The 22,500-nt window shown below is 38.8% G+C and overlaps 2 protein-coding genes across 3 annotated transcripts in view; one reads left to right on the top strand and one right to left on the bottom strand.

Annotated features, from left to right (window-relative positions):
- Positions 1 to 254, top strand: part of LOC138008153 (transient receptor potential cation channel subfamily A member 1-like) — a 73,705-nt gene extending 73,451 nt beyond the window's left edge. The window contains exon 30 of the mRNA XM_068855377.1: positions 1 to 254. This exon is cut by the window's left edge and continues 552 nt beyond it. The gene's annotated coding sequence lies outside the window, so the exon portion shown is untranslated.
- Positions 255 to 439: 185 nt separating this feature from the next.
- The window catches only part of LOC138008155 (cold shock domain-containing protein E1-like), a 32,312-nt gene continuing 10,251 nt past the window's right edge, over positions 440 to 22,500 (bottom strand). For both annotated transcript variants that reach the window (XM_068855381.1, XM_068855382.1), the window contains 24 exons: positions 21,663 to 21,759; positions 21,487 to 21,581; positions 20,438 to 20,512; positions 20,048 to 20,104; positions 19,178 to 19,278; positions 18,726 to 18,789; positions 18,254 to 18,316; positions 18,043 to 18,129; positions 17,506 to 17,773; positions 17,100 to 17,182; positions 15,264 to 15,359; positions 15,069 to 15,116; positions 14,224 to 14,295; positions 13,628 to 13,707; positions 12,215 to 12,323; positions 10,261 to 10,353; positions 9,903 to 9,982; positions 8,431 to 8,620; positions 7,234 to 7,401; positions 6,423 to 6,530; positions 5,694 to 5,777; positions 3,679 to 3,758; positions 2,065 to 2,133; positions 440 to 1,206 (listed from right to left, as the gene is read on the bottom strand). In XM_068855381.1, the coding sequence (XP_068711482.1) occupies positions 1,023 to 1,206; positions 2,065 to 2,133; positions 3,679 to 3,758; positions 5,694 to 5,777; positions 6,423 to 6,530; positions 7,234 to 7,401; positions 8,431 to 8,620; positions 9,903 to 9,982; positions 10,261 to 10,353; positions 12,215 to 12,323; positions 13,628 to 13,707; positions 14,224 to 14,295; positions 15,069 to 15,116; positions 15,264 to 15,359; positions 17,100 to 17,182; positions 17,506 to 17,773; positions 18,043 to 18,129; positions 18,254 to 18,316; positions 18,726 to 18,789; positions 19,178 to 19,278; positions 20,048 to 20,104; positions 20,438 to 20,512; positions 21,487 to 21,581; positions 21,663 to 21,759 (2,451 nt within the window). In that variant the 3' untranslated portion in view covers positions 440 to 1,022. The remainder of the gene's footprint in view (positions 1,207 to 2,064; positions 2,134 to 3,678; positions 3,759 to 5,693; positions 5,778 to 6,422; positions 6,531 to 7,233; positions 7,402 to 8,430; positions 8,621 to 9,902; positions 9,983 to 10,260; positions 10,354 to 12,214; positions 12,324 to 13,627; positions 13,708 to 14,223; positions 14,296 to 15,068; positions 15,117 to 15,263; positions 15,360 to 17,099; positions 17,183 to 17,505; positions 17,774 to 18,042; positions 18,130 to 18,253; positions 18,317 to 18,725; positions 18,790 to 19,177; positions 19,279 to 20,047; positions 20,105 to 20,437; positions 20,513 to 21,486; positions 21,582 to 21,662; positions 21,760 to 22,500) is intronic.

Genomic DNA, 22,500 nt, shown 5'->3' with positions numbered 1-22,500 from the left:
TCGAGAAGCCGCGAAACATGCCGGAAAGCGTCAAATTGAAGTCCCTTCTTTCTGTTGAACTGCTTTCTCCGAAACGAATCCCGTTATAGAACAAATTTCTCAGCAGGGGTTAAAATAAGTCAGCGGAGGTTTAAATTCCTTCGAAATAGTTTCTAAATTAAAACGCCCTCTTGCGGGTTTTCAAGGAATTACAAAAGGAATATTGTGAAGAATTGAGGAAAAAAAATAACTTAAATAAAACTTTCAAAAAGAATTGCCGTCGACTGAGAAAGGAGACTGCATGCCTAATGCTTCTCAAACATTTCGGCCCCCAGAAGGCTAATGAAACTGAGAACGTCCTCAAATTCGTATGCGGGACCACGCCCGCCCCCGGAAAGCCTGCGGGAACACCCAAAGCGTGCGGAACAAAGAATGCCCAAAAACCATTACAACAAGGAAAGGCTTTGACATAGATTTTATTGCACCATATTTAAAGTTGACATATCCTTTTGATAGTTTATTAAAGACAACCTAGACTATTCCGATTGATTCTAAATTCAAAGAGTCCGCGACTATCCCACATCTTAATACGGCGTCGTACTTTCAACATTTTACTCTGATGTTAGAGGGCATTTTTATCCTTCCATTGGCCTGGTTGTAGGCAGTAACGCTCCTTGAGTGATTTTTAAAAAATTCTCCTTGGGATTATTTCATTAAGCTACAAATTATGGCGGTCACACGAGTCCGTTATGCCTTCGATTAGGGATGGTCATAAAAAGACGATACGATTATTCCACCTTACTCTAAGATTTAACTTCCGCTTGGACTTCATTACAAAAGAAACTACAAGAACTGCAAAAGTCACATCAAAGAAGCACCATGAACTATTTAAGCGATCTAAATTAGTATCACAATGAGCAAAATTCAGTTAAAACCACGTTTTGGTTTGTTATTGTCACTAAGCTATTCAAACTGTTCAAAAATCAAGAAAAGTCCTATAATACAAAAAAAAAAAAATCCTTGCTGCAAACTTCAACCAAATCCTAATCGCATATCTTGGCTACAAGGTCCTCAAACATGCTGCCTCTGTCAGAGAGGCTTAGTGCCTGCATTTTGTTCGAAGTGCAGGCGTGATCCAATGATGGGCTGGACAAGGATCTAAGGGTACGAGGTTGCGCAAACCCTCGCGTACCATCTGGGCCTGTTGGCTTGCGAATTACTTCGATCCTAAGGAAAAACAATTCATATAAGTGCGATTTCAATCAGTGTCCTTTCAGTACCGTATGCTCATATTCGCGTATGCTCATATGTGTGGTTTCATTTGTGCTCAATATGGTTAAAGCAGCGCACCATTATTCTATCAGTACTCCCTTCTAGCTCCACTTCCTCGTGGCACCAAAAAGCGATCTCTTTACTGGATTAATACGCCCGTATTCGAACGATTGATACCTTTTTGGTCCTATTAAGGAATAAAACAGATTTGCATTTTGCCAAAACGTATCGTATGTCGTATATCGACATCTTACCAAGCTCTTTCTCTCCGTGCTGTGCTGCAATTTTTGTTTACTTCATTTTATGACAATTGATGAAACTCGTCGCACTTAGCCCAAACTGGAAGTGGAAAACACGGGCCGCAATGCAAAGGACCTCTCTCAAACGAGGAAAGAAAGAAGTATTTCCATCTGTCGCAGAGCCTCAACCACTGCGTTCCACCACAAGCTCATGACCTTGAAGTTTTAAACTCTGGTTCAGAGCTAGGGTTTTTTTAAGTTTAAAATTTTCCTTATTTGGATGTAACGTAGCTCGTGCATTTTTCCGCGCGTGCAGCTTCGATCTTATTTTTGTCCATATTTGGGCATAAAATTGGTATCCTAAAATCCCCATCTTTGTTCCAACGAAAAGAGTTGCAAGTTACACGCTTCAAGGTGCTTCTGGTTCCACAAATAAACACTCCAATGGTTTGATTTTCAGACACCGTGGTGACATACTCTACTCTTAATATAATGTGCATTAGCGTTGTTGAACTTTTATATTTATAAACAAATTGACAGCTTAATATTATTTCGAGTTTAAAAGACAACTTACTTGGGCCCAGGACTGTCCGTGTTTTCAGAGTAAGCTCTACGTATGAGCCTCTCTGGCCTCTGGGAATCGCTGCAAGTGAGACAAAACAAAATGTGTGAAAATTGAACGGCAAGCAAATTCTTCGCTCGTGAGAAACTATTATCGGGTTTGTTTGCTCATTGATGACTGGAGTAAAGGAGGATTGAATACTACACTCATGGGAAAATCCAATGGTGAAATCTAGCCCTAAAAAGAACTTCCGCCTGAGTGGCAAAAAGGAGAAACGTTTTTCAAGATTTCATACCTGGGATCTTTTATTTTTGGAAAATTTGAGAACGTGTTCCACCCGGACAGTAAATGGTTCGGTACTGTATCGTCATTGATTATAATTTCACATAATTACGCGCTCATAACGTGACAAACGATAATTGCCTAATTACTGTATCACTAACCAATTGACAAACAACTATGATAAGACATTATCTGAAGGCCATCGGGTAAATATTCTCTCGTACTTCCTATTATCTCAAGAATTTTGTATTACTTTGCAGATTTCGAACTACATACTACAGATTGTATTGACTGATCATTGCTTCAATTATACGCTCCGCTTCTGCTACGAAACGGAATAATTAACAATTATTCGCCGAAGGCGAAGTGATTATCAGTGAATATTCACCGAGACGAACTCGAGGTGAATATTCGCCGATAATCACTGAGCCTTCGGCGAATAATTGTCTTAGTATAAATACATCAGTGATTATTTCACAAAAGAGAAAAACAAAACATTTCATCGCGAAATCATCTTCACTTAACAGTGGCAAAACGACTACTGTCGAGGTGATTATCGGATGATAATCCGAGATAGTGAGCCAATGAGAGCGCGCGATTTTGTATAATCACCAGTTTATTTATACTAAAGTTGTTTGTAACCGATAGCCTATTGAATATTGGTATACACCGATACATTTCGGAAAAATGCAACAAATACTTCCAAAAAACAATCCAAACCAAAACTTACAGCCTTCCTAACTTAAACTCAGTGCTACTAACACGTCTCTCACATAACAACCCTCCCCCCTCCCTGTTGTTCGTCCATAATTTGAGCACGATCATTGCATACCAGCAAGACGGATAAGGAGAAAGGGGAATGCAATGCGAAAGGGAGCTTAATACAAGCTTTTAAGCACTTAAAATTCCATGACTTTTTCCACGACCGGTCATAAAATTCCATGACTTTCCAGGCCTGGAAAATGAAATTTTTAAATTCCACGACTTTCCTGGTTTTCCACGACCCGTACGAACCCAGAAGGGGATTGAGCCGGATCTCTTGGTGGCCAGTGTAGGATACAATTTCTCAAGTACTTTTAAAACTGGCCGTTTATACGAGAGAAAATAAGCCGCGGCTAACTCTGGCCGCGGCTTACGTAAGCCGCGAACACCCCGTATAAATGGCACAAAATCTACGTTCACGGCTTTCTCAAGCCGCGGCTTATCCTGGCCGGGGAGTTTATACTCGTATAAATAGTTCCTTTCGCGGCTTAAGTAAGCCGCGGCCAGAGTTAGCCGCGGCTTATTTACTCTTTATATAAACGGCCCTAATATCGTTGATTGTGGAGAGAAATCATCACTGACCTGATTCTCCGTAAGCTGCATGCGCTCATTTTACGAGTTTTCTGGTTCTGTACAACGACAAATTCAACTTCGTCCCCTGGCTAAAATAAAGACAACGCAGAGACTTTTAGATGTATTCTGCAGAGCTGGGCACTATATAAAGCCTCGCGAAAACTGACAAATAATGGAAATCCAAAAAGCCAAAGAGTTTACAAGAAAAATATCAAAGCTCCTATGGCTTAGGCCTTCTTCGATATATCCAAATTCAGCTTGCAAGCGAGGTTAGAGGACAAAGACAAAGGAAAGTGGATAATATGCAAATATTTTTCACATTCATTCCAACGTGTTTCTATTGTTTTTGTCCTCAATGCCTCAAGGCCGGGCCAAACGCTCGCAACATTTCAACGCAACATCTTGCAACATTGTTGGGCACAACATGTTGCGTACGTTTGGCCACCCTGTTGCGATACGTTCCGTGCGTTTGGCCAGGTCACGATCAAGCCGAATATTTGATATTTCGAAAATGGCCTATAATTGCACCAGAAGTTACGTATTCCTATACGATTACATTTATTTCTCTTCTTTGATTACACTCACGCGATTATAAGACGGCCCTGTTGGTACCAAAATAATATAGAAAAGAGTAGCTCAAATTTTGCGTGATCATTGTCAAAATCCCAAAAGACTTTGCGTTATTGTTCTTTCGAACAACATAGCCGCCGTAACGTCAGGTGCGATCAAAAAATATGTATTTACGGCTTTTTACGCGAGTGTCCTTCAATGTTAATTTTTGTGCAGGGCCGTATGGAAGAGTAAGCAAGATGTAAATACGGGTCCCTCGTTAAATGAAGTGTATTGAAAACAAATGCTAAGAAAACAAAGCAAACTTGTCGGGTTCACAGCGATAGAATTTCACCCCAAAATTGGTAAAAATGTGAAAAAAAGAACGGCAGTATTTTCATTTTGATATTTAAAATCTAAACGAATGCAGACTTAGGGGGCGTTCGATTGACCGTATTCCGCAGGGATTTTATTAGAAGCCGGCAACCGGCGAACTCCGGCGGCTACTCCCCACTAAGGAGCCTGCTACTTTGGAAAACATTCAATATATCCTGAAGGCAGTCATCAATGAAAGTGGTTTTTGGTGATATTTTGTCCCCTCTTTGCTTGTTGGGTGATTTTAAACGAGTTCTATTATAATTTACTCAACACGCGTACGGAAAAACAACGCGATCGATTCTGCTGTCCGCCATGTTGAATGGACAGAAGAGAAAGACTGGTGACAGATCTGCCTGGATTACGGCTGGACTGTCTTCGTTTTCCACATAGAAGAAATAATGTTCTTTTCAGGAAGTGAGACTTGTTATAATTACTCTGAGGAAAGGCAATTTTTGTTCATGTCAATAAGTCAAACTCAGTGCACAATTTCTCCACCTAATTCAAATCTTATTGACAACCCTGATTCCGGAATAGGAATGCATGGAATAAAAGTTAGAAATCCTTCGTTTTTGCAGAGATTCACATTAATATTGTCAAACATCTGCTAAAATGCTATTTTAAACATAGCTTTATTGTCCTTGTTTCTGCAAAACGCCACAAATAGTGGTTTAAATCATCACTCCACGTATTCTTATTCCGGAATAGGCTCAATCGAACGCGCCCTTAATAAACAGGAACAACCACAAAACAATAAGGAAAAGCAATCGTTCTGCACGTGAGCATGCGCTTTAGCATATTTCTATGCTGTAGTTTGCAAAACAACATGATGGAAAAGAAACGACGACGGCCACGACAACGCCATCAAAATGAAACATCATTGGTTAAAAGACCAAGAATAATCGGCTGCAAGAGCGATAAGCAGCCTAACGATGTCAAATCAACAATTCTAACCCTAACCCTCTGGGTAGTCCGTCGGGTAGTCCATGGACCGGAAGTCTGTTTTTTCGGGTCACCCGCTTTCGAGAAGTTTTTTTTCATTTCTTGTACTTCCTAATGTCATGGCAAAAACATCGCGTGGATGATCCGTAAACACTTACCTGAATTTCCATTTCACCCTCCACTTCGCTCATGTGAAAGAACAGGTTTTTGCCTTCTTCGTTTTCGTGAGCGATAAAACCAAACTGGTAAAGAAAACAAACGCATCAGAAACTTGCCTTGTATAAATCGAATTCACTGTGAATTACGAAGCATCAACTGAGTCGGTAAAAGTCCGAAAAAGTCGACGATTCGAGAGTGAGCTCTTCATCAGAGCGAATCAAAGTGAAAGTGGGCTATGACTGGATTTCATACCACATTGTTTGTGGAACAGCGCTATTGTATTATTTCCTTAGGCTACTGCCTTTGGCTATTGTGCATTTCCTGAAGAGTTGCTCTGCAATGCAATATAAAAGCAACAACAATCCCCAATCCCTTAATTAGCCCAGACGAAGGACCAAAGCTCCATACCTCAGCTTTTCAATTTCCCTGCTTATCAACTAGAGCCAAAGAGTCCATTTTACAATTCTCACGGCTGGACTGGATCTAGCATGAAATGGAGGCTAATGCGGGCAAATCTTTTCAAATGCAAATTCATTTGCCCGCATTAGCCTCCATTTCATGCTAGATTCAGTTCAACCTTAAGAATACGAAATTGGCCTATTCTAGCGTTTGAAGCATCCCCTGGCGCAGCACCTCCTGTTACTTAGAAACTAAGTCCGCTAGCTATATAAGCTTTAAAGTGTACAGTAATAACATGAACAACTTCAGCAGCAAAGTTTCAAACGTACCTGGCCTTTCACTGACTCAACACGTGCCCGCACGCGTTGACGAACACTGACGATTTTCATAGCTCTTTCTTTGCCTGTCTGCTTATCCACTCCAATCTGAAAACGCACCTACAGAAATAGCAAGGAAAACCGTTAAAGACGACATGTTGCTCAAACTGTTACCTATTACTTTTGCATTCTTTCTTGTTGTCATTTTTGGAAGCCATTCTATTTTCGTCCCCTTTCCGTATCATCTTGCTTCTTCAATTACGTACTGTTTAATGAACGGGCAGGAGTGTTTCATCAGGTTTAAAACAACGGGGCGAAGCTCAGTGGTTTTCGACTCGATAAAAAAAAAAAAAGACATGCGAGTTCATTGAACGGCTTCAAAAACATTCCACAAAAAGCGTGTCGCTTGAGAGTCCAGACAATGGTGTAAAATGTGAGAGGAAAATATTAGCCTCATTACTATTCTTTACCCAGTAAGCCTCATTTACACTAACAAGTTTTCCTAGTTTTTGAACAAAGACACTTGCCAAGGAAAAACGTGTCATATTTTTCCATTTACTCTGCCAAGGAAAACTCGTCAAGGAAAACTTGCTAGTGTAAATGAGGCTTTACATAGAGTGTTATCACTCACGTGATCAGTTACCTTGTTTTTCCACCGAAACAAAGGAAAATAATTTATTTACATGAAAATCGATTCCCAGAGGATTAGTTGGGTACACCAAGATGGCCGCCGTTTGCTCATGAATTATTAATGAGTTTTCCAATTTCACTTACCTAGAAAAGCAGGCCTATTTTTCGCCAGTAAAAATTTTGTCGAACATACCTTGTCTCCGGGTTGTAAGAGTGTCTTCTTATCCACAAGGCTTGTGATGCCATATTCTACAGTGAAGGACTGGTCCTTGTCTTGTATCTCCTGTTCCACTCCATTCTCCTCCTCACTGTCTTGCTCTTCGGAAGCAACTCGCTTGATCAAACCAGAGTACTCGACTTGCTGCGCAAATGAACAAGACAAAACCCCACTGATTTACTCATGAAACAACCAAAGATTCTTTTAAACACTTCGTTCTACTTTTGGGCTACTAACGAGTCCTTTTTCAGTGCGCTTCAGTCTCTGCAAGGTTGGCGCTGTGGCGAAAGTAACAATTACGAAGGTTGAGTTCGTTGCCGGTTCTCTACTCAGCTCCAAGACGTTTTTCTCTCAGTGCCCCGCTTTTCCTTCCCCGTCATTTGGTCTGCTATAGTAGAGAGCTTTAGATTCTACGACGAGATCTACTACGAATAAGAGATTTCCTCATAGAACAAGCGTGCGCAAACCAGCGTCATTTTGGCGGGAAAACCGTGATACAGTCGTCAGTTTAGTACGAGGTTTTGCAAAAATGTTGTTGTGTCAAAACAAGTCAACAAAACGGTAGCAGTTTTGCATTTTTTTATCAGCAAAAAGGCTCAATTACCAGCAATGAGAACAACTGAGCAACCTATACAGCTAGCAAAGAGTAAGATTAATCGTCCGGGTTATAAATTTCCTAATTATTTTCGCTAAAAACGGGAAATCAAATCTCGTACTCGTTCTAGTCCTCGTCCTAGAATCTAAAGCTCTCTTATTATTTCACGTGGTTTAAGTTGGTTGACAGTCTTCCCAATTAGAAGAGCACTTCTGATCAGCTAGCGCAGCTCGTTGTTAATGCGCTGTTACACTGAAAATTTTCGCGCAACTTGCCTCGCAACGCCATGGCACGTCAAGTTGCACAGAACACTATCCAATGTAACATACTTGCAATGGCAAAAACGTTGCGAGGCCTTTTCGTGTACTTTTTGAGCAATGCACAGCAGCTATAATCGTAACTGTAATCAGTGAACATTGATAATGGGGGATGCTCATTTTTGAGTCTGCTCTTTTTCAGAGGCTTCGGAGATACTTTCATTCCAAAACATAGGTAAACCCACTTCCAACTTGTAATGTCTGCGCTTAAATAAAGGCTTTGTTTAAGCTTAAAAGCAGCTGTAGTTCAATGCCACATACCTGAGGATCAGCACGCCGTAAAGATCTCAAAACTTTTCCCAGAAAAACTTCTGGTTGAATCTGTTCCTGCACAATGGACCCTTGCGGGAGTTTGACCACAGTCTCTGCACTGACTTTCCCATTCTTGCATTTTACTGCGTACTCCACCTCATCGCCCAGGACAAGCTCACTTGGATCGCCTTCATATTCACTGCAAAGATTAAATCCAGCAGTCTTACACACAACCACGCGGATGTCGACTAGTGTGGTAGAGCGCTATCACTTTGTGTACTCGACACCTTAAAGAATCCAAGGATTTTCAATAGAAATGCCAGTAAGTGGCAAAATTTAAGGAGTTGGCGTAGAAGGGACAACACGAGCCGAAAGAAGCGTGCTTCTAGATGTAGATGGGTCCGAGGACACGCTCCTCTGGTAACTTTTCTGAAATAAATTTTGTGCCCCTGGATTTCTGTGTGTTTACGAACAAAGCTTGGAGGATCTAAAGTTTGTTTTCCGTTGCGCATATTTCTTGTGTTCTTCGTTAAGTCTGAGGTAATTTCTCGATCAAAGTAGGCGGCAAATTCAACTCAAATAGCCAGCGAATTTCTCCGGTGGCGGGCACTTATTGAAAAGCCTGGTTTAAATCATCGTTTTTTAGGAAGTACCATACTGAGTGATTTGTGTAGGTACTGTTCCCTTGTTCCCTTTGCCTCATGTCATCTTTGTCTTTTGGTAATTTTCTTCATGAAGTGGAAGCTGCCAAAGCCTCGGAGCCAAACACTTTTGGGCAAATTAATTAGATCCAAACCTTGCTTTGCTCACGAAAATTTTGCTAGTTTTAAGCCAAAAACCTAAATTTCCTTATGACCACTGTTAAACTGTTGGAACACCTACTCTGATGGAAGAGATGGGGTAGTTGAAAAAAAAAAGGCAAGTGTAGTTTGGTGTACAAGTGCAAGAAAAACAAAACTGATTTATTAGGGAGCTTAAACACGCAACATTTTAGAGCCAAGGACAGCACCCGGAAGTTAGCTACTTTCCTTTTTAACTTGTCTTGACACTACTACATTTATATTGCTAAGTATCTTTTCATTTTTAGAGGCGATTCGAAGGGTGGATAGCGCTAGCCACTGGATAACTCAATTGGTTTTGCCAATGTTTATTCGCTGGATAGCGATTTATCCGTCGTCGTGCAAACAACAAAGAATAGCTTCAGTGCACTTCAATGGTCATTGGCAACAAAACTACAGCATTATTTTTAGGTTTTCATTGATGCAAGGACGTCTTTTAGAGGTTTGAAGTTTGACTAAAATAGCGTGACACTACCCCTTTAACCTTCCCACGACATGATCGAGGTACTACTGTAGGTCAAGAGATCAACTTAGAGTGCAAAAATTTACCAATATCAACAGGTCAGGCACATACTTTACTCCTTATGCAAGGAGAAATACCTATAACTTAGGAGAAACCTGCAAAATGGTTAATTTACTAACCTGTAATGAAAGAACACCTCCTTGTCATGTTCAGATGTTTCCAAGAAACCAAAGTTCTCCTTGAGCGTTGCAACAAATCCCTTAAAACAACCCGGTATCAATTTATCAGTGAAGGAGGGTAGGTCCAGTAGGTAGGAAGGAAGGATTCAAGCAAGCAAGCAAGCAAGCGAGTTTAATACAGGAACACTGATTCCCTTCCATTGATGAGTTAAAAAAGGCACACAAAGTGATGATTATTGTACTAGTTATCACCATCATCATCATCATCACCAGCACCAACATCTTTACAATTAAGATTGTCATCACCATTAATTTTTCTTCATTGGAATTTGTTTGTGTAACGTTCAAAATATCTCACCTTGTGTCGCACCTCACTGTTTCTTTTTAAAACAGTTACATTCACAGCTCGCCTAAATCCAGTTCTCTGGCTTTCAGACACGATGAACTCCACCTGATTATGAGACCAACAATAAAGTGTGACTTCCTTATGTCTGTCCCATGACAGTAAAAATAATTTTTAGGTTTATGAGTTACAAATAGCATCTCTATAAGAAATAATTATTATAGTGATTGTCTTGGTCTGACTTGGTACCAACCCAAAACAAGACTAAACAAATAATTATATCGAAGAAATGAATTAACAATTATTATTGCATTAGGTTGAGCATGATAGCGAGAATTATCAAAGCCAAGGTTTGTGTTATTTGCCAAAACTGAAGGCTGAGACAGATAACACAAACCAAGAACCAAACCTCTCACATGCCCTGAACGAGAGTTCAGGGTTTTTGTTATGATTTTTAATAGCAGGGACAATTGAACATATAGCAAGGACCAGGATGGCGGCCCTGCCGCCATCTTGGCACGCTGTGCCAAGTCCGAATAGGTGTGGTAGGGGGTCGTCACTAGGGGGTAAGGGGGGCCTCCCCCAGAAAATTTTTGAATTTGTGAGGCCTAATGGGTACCTTTGGGTAAAATACTGGTCGATTTTCCGCTTCATTTCCTTCGCGCTATGGCTGACCGTAACCGACTAACATGCACAGTGTCTCATTTTTGAAGAAATTTACTTCCGGCAGCCGTATTAGAGCCCGCCATAGCAATTTGCTTAAACTCTCTAATGACGAAAGCAGGGCGCGCTGATCAATGCGTTTTCTGTTACTTGATAAGATCTTGTCATGAACTCCAAATCAGCTAAACGTACATGTACGCAAACTGTGGTAAACTAACAATACCCAGTAGCAGAGAAATAAAGCACGATTTGGTTTAAGAAAATATCAAATAATAAAATACAAATGACAGTGACTAACAGTTTGTTGCTGGTACCCCTTTATACACCTGGGGTGCAGTGAGATAGTGTAGAGAAAAGTTCCTTATTTAGGAAAACAAAACCATGACAGAGCCAGGCCTTGCACATGCAAATTTGGGGTCAGGAGTCCAGTGCAATCATGACCAACCCCTCTGCCTTAACACAATAGGTAGGTGCTGAGAACTGTTGACCTATGGAAACTTTTGAGCATAACTATTGCGCATCAACTGCTGTAACTTGTTAGGGTCCTCATCAGAAAGACATGACAAGTGAATACTCTCTGCAGATGGACAGTACGTTAAGATACATGTACCACTTTAAAGGCTTCATAACAGTGCTCATGCTTGGTATTACAATAATGCTGTGTGCTACTTTACACCATCACATGCTGTAAATGTAATATTGATTATTATTATTCCACTATTACACCATTTTACCATATTTGGTCAAGAGAACGCACAAAATATGAGACAGTAATACACTGTAGTGTCCTGATTTGACCGGTGTAGAACAGAGCAAATACGGACAGAACAGGAGTTTTTCGATGAAAGCAGTTGTTTTCAACAACATACAAAGCCTGAGAATTTAGCTTGTACTCGCTTGTCACTTGTCATTTTGTTTATCTCATCAAATAAAGATCATTGGCTGGCTTTTTGTGGTGTTTACATCGTTCACATGCGCCCTGAAGAACAGATGATGCATTTTTTTAACACACTTACCAAATAAAATTGAAGCAACATAACACCTTTTTTGTAGTGGAATAATAAATCTCTTATTCGATGGTTTAACATATAATACTTGCGGACATTTTGCTCATTGCTAGTATTTTCTGAGCCCCGCAGGGGCAAGGAAAAATACTACGCAACTCGCAAAATACACTGTACCTGCGCGTGTTATATGTTAAACCATCAAATAAGATGTATTTAATGTCCTACATGTACAGAAACTTCAAATCTTTCTAGCAGCTCTCCGACCCTTTCAATTCAACTGTAACATGATTATTTCTCACCATGTCTCCATACTGTAATCCTCCCCTGGTTTCAAAGCTGTTCATGTCAAATGGTAGCGACTCCCTCACTCCATCGATACAACAATTGATCAGACCAGACTCACTTTCCCTATGGAACAATTTACGTAGGTTGGCATCATTATACACCTAATGTATGGTCCCGAGGGAAACAGTTAGTTTTGTTTTCCCTCGAGTCCTGATGTTTCCCTTGACGAAACTAACTAGTTTCCCAAGGGACCAGGCATTCAGTACTTTGTTATAAATGATTATTAAGACTTTTCCTTCAACAATCGCATCAAAACATCCGAAGCAGGCAACAATAGCGGAACTGTATCCCAGTCAGACTCATTTGAATTTGATAAGGGGCACATTACCAAGAATCAACCAATCACAGTGCTCGATTTGTCGAGTGAAAGTCAAGGTACGTAACAATGTCATTTATTTTGTCTGAAGGAACAAAGAATAGGATCTGGCTTTGACTTTTTATCATTTTTATTCTCAACCCTTCCCAAACCAAGAGCAAGTTTTAGAGATTGTACTCTACATGCAGCTAACACTAGACGGTTTTACTTGCCTGACTAGGGGTGTGAATGGGTTAATTATCTTGAAACGGTTTTTTTTTCTTATTTTTTTTCTTTTTTTTCTTTAATGAATACTGCAGAGTGCATAGTAGAAATCACATGAAATGCCACTGATTGTCAGGTACACCAATTCTACAATAATAATATGATTGCATTTAATGCAAGATAACAACAGGGGACCGAGCACAGTAATCACCAAGTAAACACCTTGTTCTTTTATAGTGGAGCTATGGAGCACAATGGGTAAGAAAACATGCTAGCCCATCTGTGCAATAAAATTTGGTTTTGGTCAACATACAACCGTACGTGGCCATCCACATTGTGTGCCAATGTGACCAGTATCATGTGAACATACCATGGGCTCAAGTTTTGAGCTCATCAAGGTCAGCTGTTGTTTTTTTTTTTTTTAAGTTGACCGCTGACCAGGTACTGGGTTTTGGTTAGATTGCAGGCTAAAGCCAGGTTAACTTATTGTAAGAATAAATAATCTCATAGCTCTGCCTTTATGCTTGGGTAAATCTATACAATAATTATGAGATCATTACATGTACTTTTATGCCATAGATCGAATACAAAAGTGGGGGCTAGAAATTCTTCTTTTGCTGTATGGTAATAAGACTGTACTAGCCCTGAAAGTGGCTTGAAAACTCACCTAACATCTGATTTCTGGACTTATTCCACGGTGGAACAAATATTAATACAGTCACATAGTACATGTACTTTTTATGTTAGCGAGAATATGTTGAGCATGTGAATGTTTGGCAGACATGGTTTGTTGTTCTCTACAGTGTTATGTTAGTGCTAGAACTCTAACATGTTTACAATCACAAACCTGCTGTCCTTTCTAGGGCTTCGTGTGCTGTAACATGGTTCTCGTTCAACATAACCCTTGTAGATCTCAGATGTTATCTTCTACAAGAGACAAAGCCGTATCAATGAGAATGAGGGATATTTCTATAGATACTGTATGCAATGACAAGGATTTTTGATCCAACAAATGGAATAATATACTACTTATAATAATCACGTTACTTAAGTCTCAAGAATACATGGTTAAGCATCAGTGCTCTACTAATAATGTTATTGGGAAGATGTAAATCAAATTAAACAAGATCGAATAAATCCCAAAGTATTGAGTCTTGCATTGATGACATAGAAAAACTGGAGTTCCTGGGGAAAAAACCTCATATGGCACTGAGTCCAGGCACTGGTTGTTCAAAAGATGGATAATGCTATCCACCCTTTGAACTGTGCCCTAACAGAAGACAACATAGTAGACGATTTTGAGGATACAAATCTCCACAATTTAAAAAACATGATAATGCTAACATTGAACTACAATAAATTATTCTTATTGCTAACTTTCCACAAGCAAGAAAACCTGGGTATCAAAGCATTTTGTTTACATAATACTGGTTTAACACGTACCTCCATTTGGATTGTTCCCTTTGGTACAACTCTGACTCTAACAGCATGGAGGCGTTTAATGGCTGACATGTCCTAATTAATGTGACAACAACAACAACTTCAGTGTTCCAAATAAGATTTTAAGGCAGGGTGCCAATAGGGAATTCCAACGGGTCAATTCCCACTGATCCCACAAGATTATTATAAATTTTCCATTAATTTGTCGAGTCATGCAGCTGATCTTGTCGGGTTTTTGACCCGAGACCCGTCACCTATCTGGAACACTGCAACTTATTATTCATGTTAAAAAAAGGGTACCACAAGGGAGGAAATGATGTTGTGCACATAACAATGCAGCTAAATTACACTACATGTACAATTGTGCTCCAAAGCTGCAGAATGAAAGAAAATTCATGGAAAGTACATTTATTATAATTATTATTTTTTTTTAGCAAAAGTAACAGCAAAGTGGCAACTGCTTATTTTGAAATAGTGAAGGTGAAAACTAGTCGCTTATTTGCAACTAATTCTCCAGATAGTTTAGACCCAAAGGGAAAAAATTCAGTGACAAATGCAACTGTATTGGTTGCGATTTCGAGCCCTGCATTGGGCATGCAAGTCAGAGTGACGGATAAAGGTTAAATGTTGCCTTTCAAAGTAATCATAATATCAATTCTTGAGGAATTTTGTCTAATGACAAGCTGTGGTTTGCAGACTTTAATTACATGTACATGGAGATACCAGTGGCAAAGTGTGACAACTGGACAAACATAATTGGAGTTACATTGTTTCTTGAATGGTACAACTGTAATAGTCCTGCAAATGGCATCAAGCAAGTAAACAAAGTAAAAAGTAAATCAACCAACCTCAGATACAGAAAATTCCACTTCATCACCAACTTGAATCTGGTGACCCTAGCAAGAGAAGCAATACACATCAAGTTGAAATTCATTCTTAATAACTCTGTAACACAGTAACTTTGACACACAAAACCACTGGTCAATTCTTTGAGACTACCAAGCTGCAGTATAATTAATGCAGATTTGTGTGTCTGTACTTACAGAATCCAAAAGTTCACTGAAGTGGAAAAACATCCTTGCATCTCTATCACAGCACCGTATGAAACCAAATCCTTCTTTTAGTGATGCAACTACACCCTTTTAATAAATTAAAAATGAACAGTTAGAACACATCAAATAAATTTAAGACAAGATCTTAAAGGTGTCTATAACAAAGGCGACAACACAAAGTCCCCAATCTTTTCCTTATCTTGTGTCTAACACTTTTTTGCCAACTTTGATTTTTCAAAGATTTGAAAAACATTTTATTTACCGTATTTACCCGTGTATAAGTCGACCTTTTATGGCCTCAAAAGAAGCTCCAAAAATCACCCTCGACTTGCACATGGGTCAAAGATTTAGAGCCAAGTTCCAGCTAAATAATTTATTCAAAATTAACATAATAATGTTGTCTTGGGCATAACAAATGCAGTGGAAAAAAGACTTCAAAATGATCAATGACAAAAGGCTTTAAAATGAATGTAAGCAATTCCAGTTGAAATGAAAAAGGATTTGTCAAACTCTAAATGTTGAAGATACTCACAAGCACAAACATCAAAATAATATACACTGGAAATTTTTGTTTTCCAAAGGCGGAAAGCTCTCAAAGGCATTTCAGTTTCTTCAAATAAATCGCGATCGTTCAAAGGTTTAGTATCCTGGCGCAACACCTCGTGTTTGGGTGCAAGCATCGTCACTTATGTTGCCTGAAAATGCTAGTTGGTGATGATTGTCTTTTATTCTTTATACAAACCTGGCTGATTTAAATGCTCTCGCAAACTTCATATCGTTTGGTTTATGAGTTTTGTTTGCTTGTCATGTGAGAAATTATAAGTCAAGGACCAATTAAACCTTGCACATTTCGCATCTTTTTTAAAGTTATTTTGAATTCAAAGATTGACGCCTGCTTATGAGATGTTGTGCTTATCCTCTAAAGCATTTTATCCTTCAAAAACGAAACAGGTTAGTTTGAAGTTTACACGTGAGATTTTCTGAGAACTTTTTCGAAACTCAAGGACAAAATGCCCGCATATACAACAACTGCTGAACCACAAAACTATTAAGCGCTTCCAGAGGCCCTGATTTTTTGTGTATCCACAGTTCCATAAATCGAAGAATACAAGATTAGTATCCCATGAACATTTGAACAAAGAAATTAAGAAATTCCTTTTTTGTCATCAAAAATGGGAGGTCGACTTATACACAGGTAAATATGGTAACCCTGTTTGACTCCCAAGCAGGCCTGAACTGGCCATACTGTACTTGGTTTTTTATACTGTCTAACTCTGTCTAACTCTCTGTCTTTGTCCAATTGACCCCTAGTAGTGAGACTCAACAGATTTTACTCTTCAACTGGGGGTGTCATAGGGCATTTACGGTGTCAATGGTTTTAAAGGGCCTAAAAAAATAATCTATAGTTCTAACTGAAATTCTTTAATCCAAATAAGGGTAAGGAGAGAGGGAGAAGCTGAAACACAAAAAAATAGAACAGTACACTTCAATAAAGTAGGGGAAGAGGAGCACCATTTGTTAGCCCTTTAAGTTCGTTTCAAGCTTTTGTTCCTCAAGAAAGTAAAATCAGCTACGTTGAAACACTGCTGGTTATGTATTGTATAATTTTGATGTCAAAAAGTGATCAATATCACATTCTCTTTCAAATGAATAATGCAGGAGCTCTTACTACTTGGGATGCAAGCATGTTGTAATGTACACTGCATGGTTGACAACACCTGCACAAAGGGGAAACTCTGTAATGAGTGCACAGTGATGTAAAGGCCCGATGTACATGATTGTACTGTACATTGCCTTGAATATAGTTGACAGGGTTGCAGCCATTACCATTTCCCTTGTCTCTCCATCGTCTGCTTCTGCAACATCCACCAAGCTAATTTTTGTAGCTCTTTTTAGCGAGTCTCTGCAATCTAAACAACAAACATGATTGTGTGAATATTTTTACGCTGTATGATAAACTTGACACTAATAAGTTACATAATGTTACAGTAGAACCTTGTCAAACATGTGGCCCAGTTGTTCAAAAGATGGATAACGCTATCCACCGGAGAAATCACTTTCCATTGAATAGCCCAATTGGTTTCACTATGACTTATCCACTGGATGGTAATTTATCCGGAAAATATGGCTATCCATCGTTTTATCAACTGGGCCCTGCAGTTTACGTATAATTTGTTAAGTGAATTTGTAAGGGCCAAATTGAAAAGTTCAACCAAAAACTACATGTACATACCAACTGCAATATTGAACTCCACAATATCCCCAGCTCTGAGGGAAAGGTCACCGTGCAAGTCCCTTTCCGAAAACACAATCTCATCCTCCACATCATCATTTCCAGGTAGTGTGTACACTATTTTGCCATGCAGTGGGTCATGCTGTCTCTTTGCAGCTGACTTACTTAAAGGTCGATCTACAGTTCCTTGGTATCTGATAGTGCTCACATCTTCAAACTTCACTGTACCCTCAGGTAGCTTTTTAATGCGTACTGCCACTTCTTTGCCCTACAAAAGAACATTGAAGCAACTTTCTTATTCCTTTCTATGTTATCATATGCACATGAATTCTTATGTTATAATAAACAATTTCCTCCAAAGAGCAGTTGACTCTTATAGATTTTTCTTTGTCTAACATCACATGATTTTACTCATTAAGGGGGAAAAGTTAAGGGGTGAAAAGGTTAAACCTGATACTCGTCTTACTGTCATGTACCCTTTCATACTGTACAAAAACTAGAGAAATACAGTATTGCTGCTCCACCAATGACACTTACATTTCTTGCTTGTATTCCAAATTCCACATCATCACACAACAAGAGCTCATTGATATCTCCAATGAATTCACTGTAATGGAAGAAAATCTACCAAGAAAATAGACAGAAAGGAAAAAAGGAACGCCTGTGATTTGAGTGGTTTCCACATTTCATATAAGTAACAAGAGGTGATGATGATCAACCCTGTTTTTAAAGTGAAACAAAATCTCACCTCACTGACTTTGTCTGCCCTCTCAATAAAGCCAAATGATTCTTTCATTGAAGAAACAACTCCCTGAAACAAAACAGTTGCCTGTAACTAAATGCAGTCTGATCGTTGTATCGAATTCATTGCCAGGATATTTTAAAAGCAAAGCTAGCAGCTTGTGGGGTGAAAAAATACAGTGTAAAAATAACCATTAATTTTCATTAAACATCACTGTAACAAACGACCAAGATGGAGGAAAGCATTCTGCTAACAATTAGTTCTGAAAACGTAGAATCCAGGATAACCAAGTCTGGAGAGGTGTCAATTTGTGGTCAAAGCATTTGCATGCAAATTCATTGCCGCAACCAAAATTTGTTTCTCTACTCCATTCTCTTAAAAAGGCACTTGCATTTGACATCTACAGTACATCTCCTGACATGTGAGTTGGAAAAGGTATTCCTCAAGTCATCCTCTAAAGTAAGCATAAATTAAATACCTGAAATTTCTCAGTTTCCACTGCTTCCAATAGTGTTATTTCTCGAGCTCGGACTACTCCGGTTCTAAAGAACAGTCCAACATTAAATTTAACATAGTAAGTTACAAACTGTTTATGTGCACTTACATGGCAACTAAAATGTGATTAGAATAGTCTCTTAATTAATTGACTGGCAAGTCTTACGATTTGATGTAAAACGAAAAAAGAAGTTGCCAAATCGATTGACCAACAGCAGACAACTTTGCTCCAGTACAGTGTGTTAATTTGATTACAGTTTATTTGTTGGGAAAGAACAGATCAAGACATACAGGTCCATATTACATCATGTGCATGCAATTCAAAGCAAGACCACCAAAATAATAATTCATAAAAAAAACCTTGGGATTTTGTGCTGACCCTGGTTGAATTCTAATGCAACAGGCCTCTCCTTTCTCTGCACAGATAACACTCACCTTTTGTCTGTGGCTACATAAAACTCCACTTTGTCTCCTTTATGGAGAGGAGTCTCAGAGTTGATGACATCATTTGACGAAAAAGATAGGTAAAAGAATTCCTAAAAGAGAATCAACATAAGCATAAGATAAACTGCAATTATTACTAAAACACACTTTACATTATACATTTTGAGCATAATTTAATCTATCTATGCAGTTCAGTTTCAGTGCAGATCAGTGAACATGTACTTTGACCATTTGAAATTTCCTCCCAAAAGTGTGTACTTGCTACCATAACTGATTGAAACAAAAGCACACTAATCATGCTACAGTGTATGGGATAGTACTCTGACATGTATGCTGAGAAAACCCTATTACTTCTTGTCAAGACAGATGAAATCATGTACACACATGTACAGTCAAGTACATGTACAGTATAGGACAACTTAATAAATTATGTACCAAGGACTTTTCTCAACAGTTTAAACTATGGACTATAGAATAATCATGACGAGTAACCAGCACTCCACTACATATTACGTGGGTCCAATGTAGAGTACATGCACAGTCTCCTCAATTATTAGTTAAGAGCACTTGCACTCAGCTTCTGTAGACAAACTTGAGACTAAAAACATTAACGACAATCACAACGATGATGATGATGATGATTGTAAATGTACTCCCCTTAGGATAGCGAGTTTACTCACAAAGCAGTATTGCGTGAAAATAATGAGACAACAGAGAAAATGAGTGGCAACACTTCTTTCCATGGTTGGCCCAGCTTCATTAACTTTGATTCAAGTCAAATGAAATTGTGCAAACAAACAAGTGCGTATGGTACGGAGTCCGCTTATTTTTGAGCTGCAATGTGTACAATAATCTACTTACTCCATTTCTCTGATAGCTGACCCTTCCCATGTCAGGATCAATGACACCATTTGATGGCTAAAACACAAGAGAAAAAAATACAGAGACTGTATTATGAAGATACTGATACGTGTAGATTTTACTTTGTCTATTGCCAGACGATATTACTTGGCAAGGGGCGCTTGTTCAGGGGTGAAACTGTAATAACATCACAGACATCCACTCAAAAACTATATTCCCTTTGATCCACTCTGTCCTACGGTGTATGAGTCACAATTCCAGATTTTACTCAAATCAAAAGGGACCGGTTCATAGAGTGAAGGGTTACTGTAACAATCATCAATGAACAAAAGTAAATGATACCAGTAACCAATGATTTTTATCAATTTTTGTAACAGTGTATGCACTTACAGATCTCACACTGTTCTTCAATGGTAATTTGGGTTCAGCATCTATGACTCCATGCACTTTTTCTTCACTGCGAATCTAAAGAAAAGAAACTGGTTTTACCATTCGCTTTTGATAAGATAAGAAAACATGAAAGGCTGAAGCAACTGAGAACCACAACTGACTGGAAAAAAGCATGTTCCACCTGGCACCTCCTTTATGTCCACATTAATTCCAGTTTTCACTCAAAGCTTATCAAATTTTGTCAAGCTGCTGGTCTCGAGGGCTACAATGACTGTACTGTACATATCTCAGAAAGCCCCCGAAATTACATGTACATGTAGATGCACACAGATTTTACTAAGCAGCTCTTGTGTCCCCCAAATACTACTCCTCAAGTAAGGATAAACAGCAGCATTTACCCTTAAGGTAAATGCAACATTAACCTATACCCTTATAGTACAGGTCAAAGATAAGTGCATACATGTACGTTTGTTTTCAAAATGCACCTACATGTATATCAGAGCTATTTAGTATGTGCTAGTGCTTTTGTTATTTAACCAGCAGCTTAAACAATGCCCAGTAAAGATGGTAATGTTTGAGAAAATTAATGTGAAAATGCTAACGCTCAGAAAAAGCTGACTAAAACGCCAACAAAACTGCTAAAACGCCCTATGGACCAAGAAAACTTAGAATCCTGGTTGCAATTTCAAGCCCTCGGCTAAAAGGGACAAAATTTGGTGCATATCTTAACACCGCAAGGCCTCAGTTTGAGATTTTGGTGTAACAACCTCACGATCAGTCATTAAGTAGTTATTATGGGCCACTACATGATTTTAAAAAGTAGCAGCCCAGTGATACAAAATAATGTACCAGTAAGCATTATGTTATTTAAATAAAAAGCACACTTTTTTCCCCTCATCTAAATTATTGGTTTTACACCAATAACTCTATGGTAAGATCACAAACTTTGTTTCCAACTAATTTTAGCACAAAAAGTACTTTTCACATAACTTGTACCATCTACATCATTCGTGTGCTTACAGTATAAAATAAACAAAGAAAAAACATACCTCAAAAGACACAGACCCGGCTTCTAGTCTAATCACATGGCAAGCAATTGGTTTGCCTGTTCGCTGATCTGAGACAATTTCAAACTCCATCTCATCTGAGAAAGAACACAAAATTCAGAATAAGAAGCAAATTAATTTTGCATACATAATTTAGTTATTAAAAATGGACTACTTACCTCCAACATGAAGGTCCTCTGGGTCTTCATTTATTTGGCTATAGTGGAAAAAAATCCTTAGGTCTCTTTCACAGCACTGGATAAAACCATACGATTGCTGAAGGAAACACATCATAGGCAGGCAATATTAGAGGTGATATACATGTACATATACTGTAATAATAGACCAATTTCGATATATTATGCCTTTTCTTTAGGACTGAATTTTAATTAAAATTCAGTCCTAAAGAAAATTCATTATTTCAAGGCCTCGAGATGCCTTTTGCTTAGGACTGAATTTTAATATAATTATTGAAATAGGTCTATTACCGTAACAAAAATTAATGTCTGACTTTTGGAGGTATTATAATTATTATGCATACATGTACCGTAATTTCCGGACGATTACCCGCACGGCAGATTACCTGCAGCGGTCTATTTTTGTCACAAGGGGAAAAAAAGTTCAACAGATTGCCCGCACTGGCCTATTACGCACCCCAAAACCGAAAAAATCTTGCTACTGTATTTCCGGGACAAGAACTCGCAAACTTGGAGCGATGAATATTCCATGTTGTTGTTTACAAAGCAGAAGATCGATAGCATTTTCTGCTAAGAATTGGCTTTTAATAATGCAGCCGTAAACACTCTCCTTAGTCATTTCTGGTTTGTCTTGTTAAAGCGACCTAAATATCCAATGTATTAACGCTAAGACTGGATAGAATACGAGTTGAAGGCCAACATCTTTACGATTGATCATTGAGCGCCATTTTGATAGGTTGAGAGAAAGTGGGGACGAGTTTTAAAAGTACCTGATGGGGTGGTGGTTGGGCATACCCAGGGGCAAAAGACCGGGCCTATA

This window comes from Montipora foliosa, chromosome 6 (assembly GCF_036669935.1).
Source record: "Montipora foliosa isolate CH-2021 chromosome 6, ASM3666993v2, whole genome shotgun sequence".
Classification (NCBI taxonomy): Eukaryota; Metazoa; Cnidaria; class Anthozoa; order Scleractinia; family Acroporidae; genus Montipora; species Montipora foliosa.
The sequence above is the reverse complement of the archived record's forward strand: the minus strand, read 5'-3'. Positions and strand labels throughout refer to the sequence as shown.